Source organism: Carya illinoinensis, chromosome 7 (genome assembly GCF_018687715.1).
Source record: "Carya illinoinensis cultivar Pawnee chromosome 7, C.illinoinensisPawnee_v1, whole genome shotgun sequence".
Classification (NCBI taxonomy): Eukaryota; Viridiplantae; Streptophyta; class Magnoliopsida; order Fagales; family Juglandaceae; genus Carya; species Carya illinoinensis.
The window spans coordinates 34034185-34048656 of NC_056758.1; the positions used below are offsets into that span (position 1 = coordinate 34034185).

The 14472-nt window shown below is 38.3% G+C and overlaps 2 protein-coding genes across 2 annotated transcripts; both read left to right on the top strand.

The window, feature by feature from the left end:
• The first annotated feature begins 490 nt into the window (after nt 1-490).
• On the top strand, nt 491-12100 carry LOC122315768 (probable CoA ligase CCL5). Its single transcript, XM_043131913.1, has 5 exons — nt 491-1862; nt 10819-10964; nt 11183-11250; nt 11421-11523; nt 11634-12100. Exons 1-5 carry the CDS (start codon nt 641-643, stop codon nt 11745-11747), a joined length of 1653 nt encoding a protein of 550 aa, XP_042987847.1. The 5' UTR covers nt 491-640; the 3' UTR covers nt 11748-12100.
• A 296-nt stretch (nt 12101-12396) lies between these two features.
• Nucleotides 12397-14414, top strand: LOC122316353. The gene is made up of 6 exons (XM_043132882.1): nt 12397-12450; nt 12546-12626; nt 13040-13331; nt 13390-13448; nt 13558-13661; nt 13995-14414. The coding sequence occupies exons 1-6, from the start codon at nt 12397-12399 to the stop codon at nt 14188-14190; spliced, it is 786 nt and encodes a 261-aa protein (XP_042988816.1). The 3' UTR covers nt 14191-14414.
• Nucleotides 14415-14472: the final 58 nt, after the last annotated feature.

The following is a 14472-nucleotide window of genomic DNA, read 5'->3' on the forward strand; positions in this document are numbered from 1 at the left end:
TATTATTATTATTATTTATAATTTTGTGATGAATTCTTTATGACTATTGATCGGATCTGTTTTCTGGATCCGATTAACAGAGTTCTTAATCGAATTTTCGAGTTTAGAGTAAAAGAAATAATTTCACAAAATTTGTAATTATTTAAATTAATTATAACGTATCTTATCGCTAAACAATAAACATTCCACGTAATTCATTTTGAAAAAATAAGTAAAATTTATAAATTAAATAAAATATTATTATAATATAATTTTAATTTTAATATTTAAAAATTTTAAATTATTTTTATATTTTATTAAAATATTTAAAAAAATTATAATAATTATATGAAATAAAATAAGAAGAATGGGATGATTTAACTGTCTATCTGTTTATTAAAATTTTCTTTTATAATAATTTTAAGTGAAAGTTGAACCGTGTGACCCTTCGGCAGGCTGGTGCGTAAAACAGACACAGCCGGCAAATCCAACGGCCACAATTGCCCCATGGAAAGTCCTCCACCCAAGGGTACATCAAAGTCTATGGACAGCGTAAAACAAAGAACTAATCAAGTGAAGAGCTCAGTCAGCCTACACTCCAGCTGATAACTCAGACACTCTCAGAGGCGGTACATCGAGAGAGCAGCGGCGTCGTGTATCGATGGCGCAGAAGAGGAATCTTGTGATCGATCCCAAGAGCGGTTTCTGTAAATCAAACTCCGTCTTCTACAGCAAACGTAAGACTCCCGCACACCCACTTAACCATTCCTTGGACGTCACCACCTTCATCTCTTCCCGGGCCCACCATGGCAAGATCGCCTTCGTCGACGCGTCCACCGGCCGCCACCTCACCTTCCCCGATCTCTGGCTTGCCGTTGATTCCGTTGCCACTTTTCTCTCCGAGATGGGCGTCAAGAAAGGCCACGTCATCTTCCTCCTCTCTCCCAACTCCATCTCCTTCCCCGTTGTGTGTCTCGCCGTCATGTCCCTCGGCGCCGTAATAACCACCACCAACCCCCTCAATACCGACCGAGAAATCGCCAAGCAGATCACCGATTCGAAACCGGTCCTCGCTTTCACTATTCGCGAACTCGTCCCCAAACTCGCCGGGTCAAATCTCCGAATAGTACTACTGGACGAGCAGTCCATCCCCACTGTTCAGAATGCTAGAATTGTGGCCACGTTGGAGGAAATGCTGAAGAAGCACCCAAGTGGGACCCGAGTCAGGGAACGAGTCAACCAGGACGACACGGCGACTCTGCTCTACTCGTCAGGCACCACCGGTGCGAGTAAAGGGGTGGTGGGTTCACATAAGAGCCTCATAGCAATGGTTCAAATCGTGCTCAGCCGCTTCAATTTGGACGAAGGAGACCATAGGTTCATCTGCACTGTCCCTATGTTTCACATCTACGGTCTAGCAGTGTTCGCGTTGGCCCTACTGGCGTCAGGAACGACGGTGGTGATCCTCTCCAAGTACGAGATGCATGACATGCTCTCAGCGATCGAGAAGTACCGGGTAACATACCTCCCTCTGGTGCCGCCTATTCTAGTGGCGCTCGTGAACAGCGCTGATCAGATACGGAACAAGTACAATCTGAGCTCGCTGCAATCGGTTTTGTCCGGTGGAGCCCCGCTGAGCAAGGAGGTGATCGAGGGGTTCGTGGAGAGATATCCAACGGTGACAATTCTTCAGGGGTACGGTTTGACAGAATCGTCAGGGGTGGGTGCGTCCACGGACTCATTGGAGGAGAGCAGGCGATACGGAACGGCGGGGTTGTTGTCCTCAGGCATGGAGGCAAAGATTGTGAGCCCGGAGACCGGTGAAGCTCTGCCGGTGAACCGGCCCGGTGAGCTTTGGCTCAGAGGTCCCACCATCATGACAGGTACATTTTAATATTGAAAAATGATTGTATGATTATAAAATATGCTATTCATACATTTTTATTTTTTTATTTTTATAGTTAAAAAATGGTTATTATTTATAAATTTTTTAATAGTTAAAGATGTCTAAAAAATTATTAAAAAAAAAAATTCGTTTATATTATTTGATAGCGATATATTTATAATTAATAAATCGGAAAATGACTTTATTAAACTCCGTGCTTTCATACTTATTAATAAAAATAAAATAAAATAAAATATATTTATAATCGTGAATTACATATGAATTAACATAAAATAATAAGGGACAAATAAACAGTAAATCTTTTTAAAAACAAAAATCATATTGGTCTGTGCATGAGAAGAAATGAATGTTTTGTCTTCATCTTTACTTTATCGTTACTCATTATTTATCTTAAGTCCTATTATTTAAATACAATACTGTCACGTTTTCATTTATATTCCCGACAAAAAGATAAGCTTTTTGTTTCCTTGTATTCTTCGTGCGACGGGTCTGACTTAGAGCACTGGCACTGAACAATGAAGTCTTAAATATATCTAATATCTATTTCAATGAGCTGTATTGGACTAATTAAAGTTGTTTAAGTGAAACTTTGAGAAACAGTAAATGGAAAGGAAAGGGGAAGTCCAAACTTGGCTAGTCATTGTTAGGGCTGAGCACCTACAGATCGGAATCGGTATCTGGGTCCTCCGACTCCGACTCCGACTACGACTCCGACTCCGACCTCCGATTCCGGCTCCGAAGGCTATATGCTCCACTTTGGCTCCGACTCCGACTTGTCGGAGCGGAGTCGGTGAGACCGTGGGAGGGCAGTGGGTACCGTGCGATGACCCAGATCTGCGACAGCATGGGGACTCGGGGCGACGGCCGACGGGGACTGCCGAGTGCCGACTGGGGCACCTGAAAACAGAGTTTCAAAAAAATCAAAAAACAAATCAACAACCAAAACCATAACAGATAAAAGAGAAATCAAAGATTCAAAACAACTAAAACAGATTTCAAACCCAAGAACGAATCGAACGATTTCTGTTAGAGAGAGAGAGAGAGAAAGAGAGGAGATACCGAAGAAGCAATGACGCGTCGGAAGCTGGGGCTGAGTTGTGGCTGAGATCGTGGCGCCGTTTCGTGGTCGAATCGTGGGGGTTGAGCTAGGAGTCAAATGGCCGAATGAGTGACTGAAGTAAAGTAGTAAATCCTAAAGCAAAGCTGAGAGTGAGGGACCGGACTCGGGGGGAAATTAAACCTTGTTTGGCCTGAAGTAAACGGTGCCGTTTACCTCCAAAACGGCGCCGTTTTGGAGTAATGAACTCTGTTTTTGTGACCAAAACAGAGTCCAACGATGCCGTTTGGGCTCTGTTTTGGCATTTTTAGCCTTTTTTTTTTTTTTGTTTGTTGTAAACCCTAAATCAAATATTAATTTTGTTTTAATACTATATATATTAACTATACTATTATATATAATATAACTATATATTATATAAGTATAACTATATATATTATATAAGTATAAATATATATAGTCTAATGACTCTAATACTATACAGTATATATATAGTTATATAGTATATTATATATATATATATAAACTATACTATATATAATATTATAATATATAAAATAAAATAAGATATTTGATATTAAAATAAGGTATAGTAACTTATAGTAAATTAGTAATGTAAATTAACTATATAAGGTATAGTTATATAAAATATATAAATATATATGATTAATGTATAAAAAATACATAGTATAGTAACTATATAATATATAAGCCCTTAATATATATAGTATATATATAATCTATAATTATATATAATATAACTATATATTATATATTAACTTATAGTAAACTAGTAATGTAAAATATAAAATAAGCTATAGTAAATTATATAGTAACTTATATAGTAACTTATAGTAAATTAATAATGTAAATTAACTATATAAGGTATAGTTATATAAAATATATAAATATATATGATTAATGCATAAAAAATACATAGTATAGTAACTATATATTATATAAGCCCTCAATATATAGAGTATATATATAATCTATAATTATATATAATATAACTATATATTATATATTGACTTATAGTAAATTAGTAATGTAAATTAATTATATAAGGTATAGTAACTTATAGTAAATTAGTAATATAAATTAACTTATAATAACTATATTAACTTATATTATTCATTATAATGTTTATACATTATTATTTATTAGATGTTAATATATTGAAAACATATATTTTTATAAAATATGCATAATATCGGAGTTGGAGTCGGAGTTGGAGTGGAAGTCGGAGTCGGAGTCGGATGGGAAGTCGGAGTCGGAGGATGAGTCGGAGTCGAATCGGAGCGGAGTCAGAGTCGGAACACCTCCACCTCCAACTCTGACTTTTCAGTGGGAAAAAACTCCGACTTGTCGGAGTTGGAGCGGAGGCGGAGTCGGAGTCGGAGTTGGAGTCAGATTTTCAGATTTCTGCTCAGCCCTAGTCACTGTCCACATATCAAATCCATATTTAATTTCTAAACTTTTGATTATTTACATTCTAATGTTAAAACTAACCCTATGTTAATTAATTATTTAATAATTTCTAAATTATTAATTAACATATGCTTAATGTAGTGGCAAAATATTAAAAAAAATATATATTTAAAAATATTGTTAAAAAAAATATATCATATTATACTTGAATGGATTTGGCTTTTAGCCAAAACATATAGTTTTAGCCAAATTTTGACTTTGGTTTTAGCTAGGCTATTGCCAATGCTCTTAGGACTCATTTAGACTTTTGGAGTTTTTTTTTTTAATTTTGTGAATAGTAGTGAAATGATTTGAGTTGAGATATTTTATTGAGTTTTGAAAAATGAGAGAAAGAGTTAAGTAAAATTATTATAAAGTTAAAAAATTGTTTGAATATAGTTTTTAATATATATTTTTTTAAGTTTGTAAAAGTTGTATTGGTTTTTGTATTTGGATAATACTTAGGTAATAATTAGATGAAAATATTTAAGATTTGAAATTGAAAAATATTTTGTATTTGAGTGATGTTTGGGATTGAAATTATGAAAAGTTTTGATAATTTCAAGTCTCATGTCCATGTTCAAAGGTCCCCTTATTGGCAGTTTGGACTTGACCAAGTTTTCTTAAATAATTGAATTGTCAGCAAGCAAGCAATGTAATGACTCAATGGAAAAGCCTAAACCATACGGCTTATATTTCAAAATGATTAGTCAATGATACAATTAATATCCCATTAGAACATTATAAATAGCAAGAACTTCTCCTTCTCAAATAATATGGAATCTCATATACCACCTATGTTATCCTCTTATCATATGGGGAATCACGAGCAAGCACTGATATTGTTGAAAATTGGAGAGCTGATCTCACTAATAAGAGAGCAATGGAAACAAAAATGTCTGTTGTTTACATGAATATTTATAGGCTTCAAAGAGTCCTTATAGCTTCCAATCTTAACCTAACTCATGATTTACTTCACACATAACTCCCAATTACATGAATAATGAATCCCGTACGTGTAGCTCTCACTTGAAAGCACAAGACAACTCTTTGAGAGAGATACTAGATTGGTAACTTATGTAGAAGAGTAAATATTCTGAAGCTCACAATGGAAATATCAACACACATATATTGATCTGTTTTGTAACCATTTATACAGAGGTTTACAAACCTATCTAATGGATTTGTACAGCTAAGGAAATATTGTATACAACGGTTACAGATTTGCCTTACTAAAAATAAAACAACTACATCAATTAGAGGCCATGATACTCGGCTTGATGATTGCTGCAAATCACTTCCAGATTTGTTGTTGAATTTGAATCTTATTCTTATCTTGTGTCACTTTCCTTAATACGCCCCCGCAAAATTGAGCTTCCATCGGCAAGACCAATTTTGGCTCTTAGAAATTCTGTGCGTTCCTGGGACAGTGGCTTAGTTAGTAGATCAGCCAATTGATCTTGAGTATGAACATGACTCACTTTAAGCGCACCTTTCTGAACTTGATCACGCACAAAATGGAGATCAATTTGAATATGTTTCATTCTTGAATGTTGGACCGGATTGAAGCTTAGATGAGTCGCTCCAAGATTGTCACATAGAAGAGAAGTTGGCAGCTTTAATGAAAAACCCAGTTCTTGAAGAAGGGCAAGTAACCACATTGTTTCTGATGCACCATTGGCCAGCGCTCGATATTCTGCTTCCGTGGTGGACCTAGCAACAGCACGTTTTTTTGAACTCCATGAGATGGGATTGTAGCCCAGAAATGTTATGTAAGCTGATGTGAAAGTTCGATCATCAATGTTTCCAGCCCAGTCTGCATCAGTGTAGGTTGTTAAACATGGTGCTGCAGCTGATTTGAGGTGAATACCATTAAAGATTGTCTTCTTAAGATATCGAAGAAGTCTCTTAGTGGCAGTCCAATGAGTGACTGTTGGCTTGTGCATAAATTGAGAGAGCTTATTAACAGCAAAAGATATGTTGGGCCGAGTAAGAGAAAGGTATTGTAAGCTGCCAATAACACGCCTATACTCTGCTGTTTACAGCAGCCGTGCCATCTCCTAGCTGAAGGGATTGAGTGGTTGACAGCGGGGTAGAGACATCCTTTGCACCAGCCATGTGTGTATTCTCCAAGATGTCATGAACATACTTATGTTGGGAGAGAAATACACCTGCAGTAGTTGGTATAGCTTCCACTTCTAGGAAGTAATGAAGAGAACCCATATCTTTCAAGGAAAATTGGTCACCAAGTTTGGTAACAACATGAGCTACAAACTTCTTGTCATTACTTGTAATGACTAAATCATCAACATAAACAAGGAAATAGTAGATAATGGAATCATGGTGATAAACAAAAAGAGAGGAATCAGCTTTAGAATTTTGGAACCCGAGTGCTAGAAGAGCAGTTTTTAAAGCTGAATACCAGGCCCTTGGGGCTTGATTGAGACCATAAATTGCTTTCCTTAGCCGACACACATAATCAGGGTGAGACAAATCTTTGAAACCTGGAGGTTGCATCATGTACATAGTTTCAGTTAGATTTCCATGTAAAAAAGCATTGTTTACGTCCATTTGTTTTAAGGGCCACTCATTCATGACTGCAATGCTCAGCATTGTCCTTATGGTGGCTGGTTTAACCACTGAACTAAAGGTTTTGTTATAATCAACTCCAGGTTGCTGATTATAACCCTTGGCAACAAGCCGGGCTTTAAATTTATCAACTGAGCCATCTGCTTTCCTTTTAACTCTAAACACTCACTTACAACCCACTGGATGACAATTTATTGGGGGGGGGGGGGGGATTAAATCCCAAGTACCATGTCGCATGAGAGCAGTCAATTCACTAGACATGGCTTCATGCCATTCAGGGTGAGATACAGCTTGAGTCACGCATGTTGGTTCTAAAGGTAATGGAAGAGAGTGCTTGGACACAGTGTGTAATTGCTTGGGTTTAAAAATGTTGTTCATAGATTTAGTGGTCATGGAATGGGTTTGATGGGAAGTGGGTTCGGCGTGTACAGGAGATTGTGAATCAGGAATTAAACTAGATGCAAGTGGATGTGAAAGAGAGGCATGCGGAACAGTCATATGGATATCAGCATCTAAGTTCAGATTCATATCACAGGTATTATCATTCGATTCACAAGGAAAAGAAGGAGAGATAGAGGGGGATATACTTGGAGGTGGCGCAGGAATGGCAGCTGCAGGTTTCGAGCTCAGTGGTGGCTGCGAGGAACGATCGGGACAAGATGGAGGCGCAGGAATGGAAGGAGCAGGGGAGAGGAAATTAGGGCACGGGTTTTGCTGAAGGAAAGAGTGAGGTGCAGAGGAAAATAAGTGGGTTCCGGCAGATGAACCGTGCTTGGGCCGGGCGTGGACCGTGGAGTGTGGACCGTACGTGGTATTTGAAGGGAATGGGCTCTGCAATTCATCAAAAGTCACATGCCGTGAGATATACAGCCAATCCGTTAATGGATCCATACATTTATAGGCATTCTGTGTTTGGAAATAGCCAAGAAAAATAAAAGGAATTGATTTTGGTTGTAATTTATGGGTATTGTATGGCCTTGTGAGAGGGAAGCATAAACAACCAAATTTTCTCAATTTGAGATAATTTGGTCGTTGACCAAAAAGAACCTCAAATGGAGACTTGTTTTTAAGAAGAGGGGTTGGTTGGCGATTTATGAGATAGTTGGCTGTTTGGAAGGCATGGTGCCAATTAGAAAGAGGTAAAGAGGCATCGTGAAGCAAGGTGAGACCCGTCTCGACAAGATGATGGTGACGTCTTTCGGAAACACCATTTTGTTGAGGAGTATAGGGGGCGGTGGTGTAGTGGCTTATGCCATGATCGGACAAATATTTTTTTTAACTTAAAAATTCGCCACCATTGTCTGAGTACAAGCTTTTTATGGAACACTTAAATCTTGTTTCAACAAGTAATTTAAACTGTGGAAAAATTGTAGAAACAAGAGATTTTGTGGACATTGGGTAAAACCATATATATTTGATGTAATGATCCACAAAAATAAGATAATAACGTTCACCATTCAAACCGGTAACATGCCCAGGACCCCAAACATCACTGTAAATAATTTCAAGCGGAGAATGACTTTGAAAACTTGTAGAGCCAAATGGTTGTTGATGTGCTTTATTGATTGAACAAGAAGTACATGACAATGGTAATTTATTTGTTGTGAGAGGAAGGGAAAAAAGATTAACAAGATTTTGAACAACTTTAATCGATGGGGTCCAAAACGCTTGTGCCACCCATCGATTGAAGTCCGTTCATGCACATAGGCAACCATTTTGGGAGTAGAAGAAGCCACCATTGAGTTGGAAAAATGTAGACGCCATTCTTACATGCACCTCTTAGTAGTATCGCCCCCGTGGATCGTGCCTTCACAAGGAAATAAAAAGGGTGAAATTCAAGAAAAACATCATTTTGCTTGGTGAAATGATGAACAGAAATGAGATTTTTGTGAATATTGGGAACGCATAAAGTATCATTTAAATGACAAAAATTTTTGGGTGTGGGTAATGCTAAAGATTCAATATGCGTAACCGCCAAACCTGTACCATCACCAAGAAGGACTTCATCAGTGCCATCATACTCAGAGTGAATTGATAAATTTTTTATATCTCCCGTGATATTGTGAGAGGCTGTAGAGTCAATTAACCATTTATTTTCTTGACCATTCGAAGTTCCTGCACAATTAACAGTCATTTCAGAATAATTTAATTGAGGGCAAGCCTTAGCCATGTGGTCCATTTGATCACAATACTGGCATTTGGGCTGATAGCGTCTCTGATTAGAGTTGAACCGGCCCTGATTATTGGAACGACGTGGGTCACGAGATGGGCCATTTGAGCTGGAAGACCGATGTTGGCCTTGTGAACGTGGAGACCCATTTCCCTTGTGAGGAACTTTCTGTTGCTGAGATGCAGAGAAGCCAGAGCGTCGGCTTGTGAAATTTGCAGCGGCCACGAGCTGCTGGGTAGCAGCCTCCATCCTGCGCAGGTAATTTTCATGCCTCCTTGAAGCTCCTCAAAGGCAAGGGATTTTTCTATTGCCCGAATAGGAGCAGCAATCTCACGGAATTCAGGCCCTAACCCATTGAGAACGTAGAGAGTAATGTCGTCGTCGGAGACGGGGTGATCGATGAGTGCAATCTTATCAGCCAGGCCTTTAACGGCATGAAGGTACTCTGGAATTGGGCGATTTCCACGCTGAATCAAGGTGAGCTCTTCCTTGAGTTGCATGGCCCTTGTACGCAATTTACTTGCATACATGGTGGATAATTTTTTCCAGGCATCATTGGAGGTTTTTGCTGTGGCAATAAGAGGGGTAATGGTTGGGGAAGTAGAGGCAAGGATGGCACTAAGAATTAATTTGTCTTGCCTAACCCAGTGGTGTTTCTTGGCTATAGATGGTGGGGTGCCGTCGGAGGAGTGGCAACGGGATTCACCAGTAACGTAGTCCATTAGATCATAGCCAATTAGGAGAGCCTCAAACTGAGCTCTCCATTGGGGAAATGAGGAAGGTGTGAGTTTCTCATTGATCTGAGCTGTGATGTTAAAAACAACAAGAGGGGCTCGGAGGTAGGCTGAGTTGGGGAAGACATTAGGATTGAATTCTCGTTGGAGACTTGGTCTTTTGATACCATGTAGAAGAGTAAATATTCTGAAGCTCACAATGGAAATATCAACACACATATATTGATCTGTTTTGTAACCATTTATTAAGAGGTTTACAAACCTATCTAAGGGATTTGTACAGCTAAGGAAATATTGTATACAACGGTTACAGATTTGCCTTACTAAAAATAAAACAACTACATCAATTAGAGGCCATGATACTCGGCTTGATGATTGCTGCAAATCACTTCCATATTTGTTGTTGAATTTGAATCTTATTCTTATCTTGTGTCACTTTCCTTAATAACTTACAAGGATATGAAAGATCCAGAGAAGCTATTGAAATTAAGTTTATTATTCAACAGCTATGCTATACAACCGAGCGTATGGTAGTGTTGTCTGCCATTGCTGGTGGTAATTGATGGCTGCTTGTGTTGCGTGACTTGTGTCCTTCAGCATTGATGGTTGAGCATATCGATTAATATATACTTTCACTCTGTTTATTTTTCACGCTGTCCGATTTTATGCAATTGCATTTGCGGGTTGCCTGTCAGTACCCCTGGCCTGTCCCCCGGTGCTGGTTTCCATCAAACAATTTAGACCTAGGTTTGCCAAGAACTCATCTATTCTAATTTGTTCCGTAATTTTGTTGCTTGTATTTGTTCCATATCCATGTCATAGTTGATGATAGAATGCCAGGGCTAACAAGTGTTTGACGTTGTCGCTGGAAATTTATTTTTGCCGAGTGATACGGGGAATGTTGTTGTTGCAGGTTATTTCAGTAATGCAGAAGCAACAGCATCAACTCTTGATTCAGAGGGATGGTTGAAAACTGGAGATATCTGCTATATTGATGATGATGGGTTCATTTTTGTGGTTGATAGGCTGAAGGAGCTAATTAAATACAAGGGATATCAGGTGAGGCATTAATAATTAGGTTCGGGATCTTGGATTTGGCCTTCTTTTATATGCAAACACCTATGCCTTAGTACGCTATGCATGAGGAGGATGCTATATATATGAGAATATTGTAACCAGCAACTGGATATCATCATGTTTGAAAGATATTTTGAATCACATTATCATGAAAATCGTGTCTCAAGAAAAAAATGCTAATTTCTCTCTCAACGTGTTAGGTTCCCCCAGCTGAACTAGAGGCCTTGTTACTTACTCATCCGGAGATCTCTGATGCTGCTGTTATACCGTAAGTCTTCTTCTCTAGAGGCAAAAGAGCTGGATTACTTGCTGTTATGCATCCTTGTTAATCTTGTAGACAAACACAATACATTTAAGGGAAATGGGTTTTTAGAGAGCAATATGTGATTTACAAAAAATGAAAAAGAGAGACCCTCTGTTTGATTTGTTTTGTTTTAGCTTTCCTGATAAGGAGGCTGGACAGTGCCCCATGGCATACGTGGTAAGAAAAGCTGGAAGCAATCTCTCTGACAGAGCAGTCATGGACTTTGTAACGGGACAGGTAAGCTGAGAGTATTGATTTAAAAATATGAATTGTATTATTGAATCTCGATGCTAGCAGAAATCCGTTGTTACTTGTTAGTTCTGTGCTGACATACTATATGTGCACAGGTGGCTCCATACAAGAGAATCAGGAGAGTGGCATTTATAGATTCTATACCCAAGAATCCGTCCGGCAAGATTCTTAGGAAGGATCTAATACAACTTGCAACCTCCAAACTCTGAATTGTTTGTTGTTTGCTTACTGGGACGGTTGCAGTTGCATTTCTTCATCAACATAAAAAAATAAAAAAAAACCGTGTGTTTTATCTATTTTATGCTGGGATGAATGAATCGTGCTTGTTATTTGGTTTAAGAAATGCTTTAATCACAAGGGATTTCACAAAAATAAACTCACAAACTGATGTAGCTTGATGTGGCACATCAGATTATAAAATTATTTTTATTGTAAAATAAATCTATTGCATCACATAAAGTCACGCAATTTTGTGAATTTACTTTTACGAATCTGTTTGTGATTGTAAAACTACTTGGTTGGTTTTGATAATTGAAGTTTATGCCTTTTGTTTTCTGTGATACGTAAACTTGGTTAAGCGTGGAAGACATATCTACTTGGGCAGGAGATTCTCTAGCTTCCCAATCATTACCAAGTGGGAAAGTGTACTGGCTACGCATGCTTGATGATCATACAAATTTTGTTCTCCTGTATTTTTCCTCCACATGGAAGGGGACAAGAATTATTATCCACAACAACAACGATAGCTAGGAAATTAAGCGTAACCCAGAGGAATAACTTACGTAGTATTTAGGACAAATGAATTGTCCCAAATTATTTATAAATGGACAACAGTGTAACCTGGAAAGGTAAAAAAGCATGCGTTCAAGCGGTCATTGGAGTCTGGAGAGTTCAGAACAGAGCGTGCTATACGTATTTCTCTTCCACATTTCACTATGATCTCACTAGGATTCTTATAACATCTCTTTGATTTTTATTATATCTTTCTGTGAAGCTTTGATGGGTAGGTTGAAGGTCTAGATTGTTACAGTTTGATAAGGTTGGCTGTGATTGATGATATTGAGTGTAACAAGTCTGAAGAAAGAAAGGTAATGGGAGAGGGAGCATTGTGGTGCGATCGGCTGCCCCTACTGATGTAACGGACCTTTTGCTAGATATTAGGCATGCAGTGTGAACTAAAATGCTCTGGTTTTATCACTTTGTGCAGATGACCAACTAATCTGTGGCTGCAGGAGGCATGTAGAACTCCGCACCGATGAGGTCACTGAAGGATAAGGTGATCATTCAATGTTGTGGCCGGCCTGGGGTGCCTTATAACAAGGGTCTCATTGCTATTGGGCTCTGTCTGGGTCCCTTGACTTTGGAATCCAATCCAGGACGCAGACCTTCCATGACTGATTATCAATTTATTATATTTTAATAAAAAGAATTAAAGATTTATTACTTTCAAAATTGAATTATTGATTATTTTAAATCGAATGGAATAGCTCAAGAAATCTAGGCAGTATCTTCTAATAATGGAATTCTAGGAAGAATAAATCTTCACAGAAGCCACTGTTACGCTACATCCATTGCACACATTACGTGTAGACTGGGTTCACTAACAAAGCTAAACCGGTTTTCTCCATTTCGTCTCTCTCAGAGCTCGCGCCCCTCATTCAACCATTTACCCCCCAACCCCAAGCCCTCCCATCTCAAAGCTCTCAAAGCACGACCTCAGCTCTCAGCCCTCGATCCCATCTCTCCACCAACCGAGTCCCTAAGCCGTCCTATCTCTCCACCAACGAGTCCCCAAGCCCTCGGGAGTATTTCTCCACCAATGAAGCCCTCGGGAGTATTTCTCCACCAATGAAGCCCTCGGCCCCTTGGTTCCTTCAAGCCATCAACGAAGCCCTCAGATCTGTGGGAGGGTAATGTATCGTTTCTTCCAAATAATCTGTGATTCTAGGGTTTAGCATAGATTTTTTTTTTCTCTTTTTTCTCTCTGTTTTTGCTAGAAACTAATGTACCCTCCTGTAGATCTTGCCTCTCATGGCATTGCACGAACCTCTCTCGGCAGCTCTAAACCAACTCCTTCGGTTTCTTGCCTATACATGCTTAAAGACTAAGCCCGGAAGTATAAGGTATCGAGAGCTTAAAATTTGCATTTTTTTTCAAATCAGAGTGGTTTTTTCAATTGTCGAAAGTTGGTTGCCTAAAAGTGGAGTGAGACTTTGAAGTTTTGTTCTCACATATGAATATAGTATGGTTTGCTTGCATTTGCTTTTCCATTTTTTGAAAATGAGAAGAATAATCTGAATTGGTGATATTTTGATTTTTTCATAACATGTTATTCCAAGTTAACAGATTTGAGTATAATGGTTGCTTATGGTTTCTTTATTCGTTTGGAATAAAACAATGACTGTGTGTGTATCTTTGTGCTTTTAATTGATACTAAATTTTAAGTACTTTTGCAGGGATGTTACTTATGTTTCTGGCATATTAGTCATTGCTGCAGCTGGAAAGAGTTCCAATGGTATTAATGTGGTTATATGGGATACATTGGTTCCCCCTTCAACCTTTCGAGTTTCCATTATATATCATGAAGGTTTTCCTCTTACTTTGAAACTGCACATGGTGAAACTGGCTATACAATGGCAGCCACAACTCTAACTTTGGTGCTGGAATGACAGAGGATTCAATGAAGATGTTACTCTTTTTGTGAAGATTTTGATTGAATCTCAAAATGTCCATTCATGTTATGTATTTAGATAGCCACAATATTTGTATAACTGGAATGATCCTGAAGTTATGGGAATCTGTTCATGTACATGATGGCATTTATTTTATGAACATGTGGTTAATTTCAATGGAATATCTAGGCAATTTGAGCTTCATCCATTGTTGAGTATGATTATGGGTAGATGCGTTTTTCGGTTTCATGTTGAGTAATGA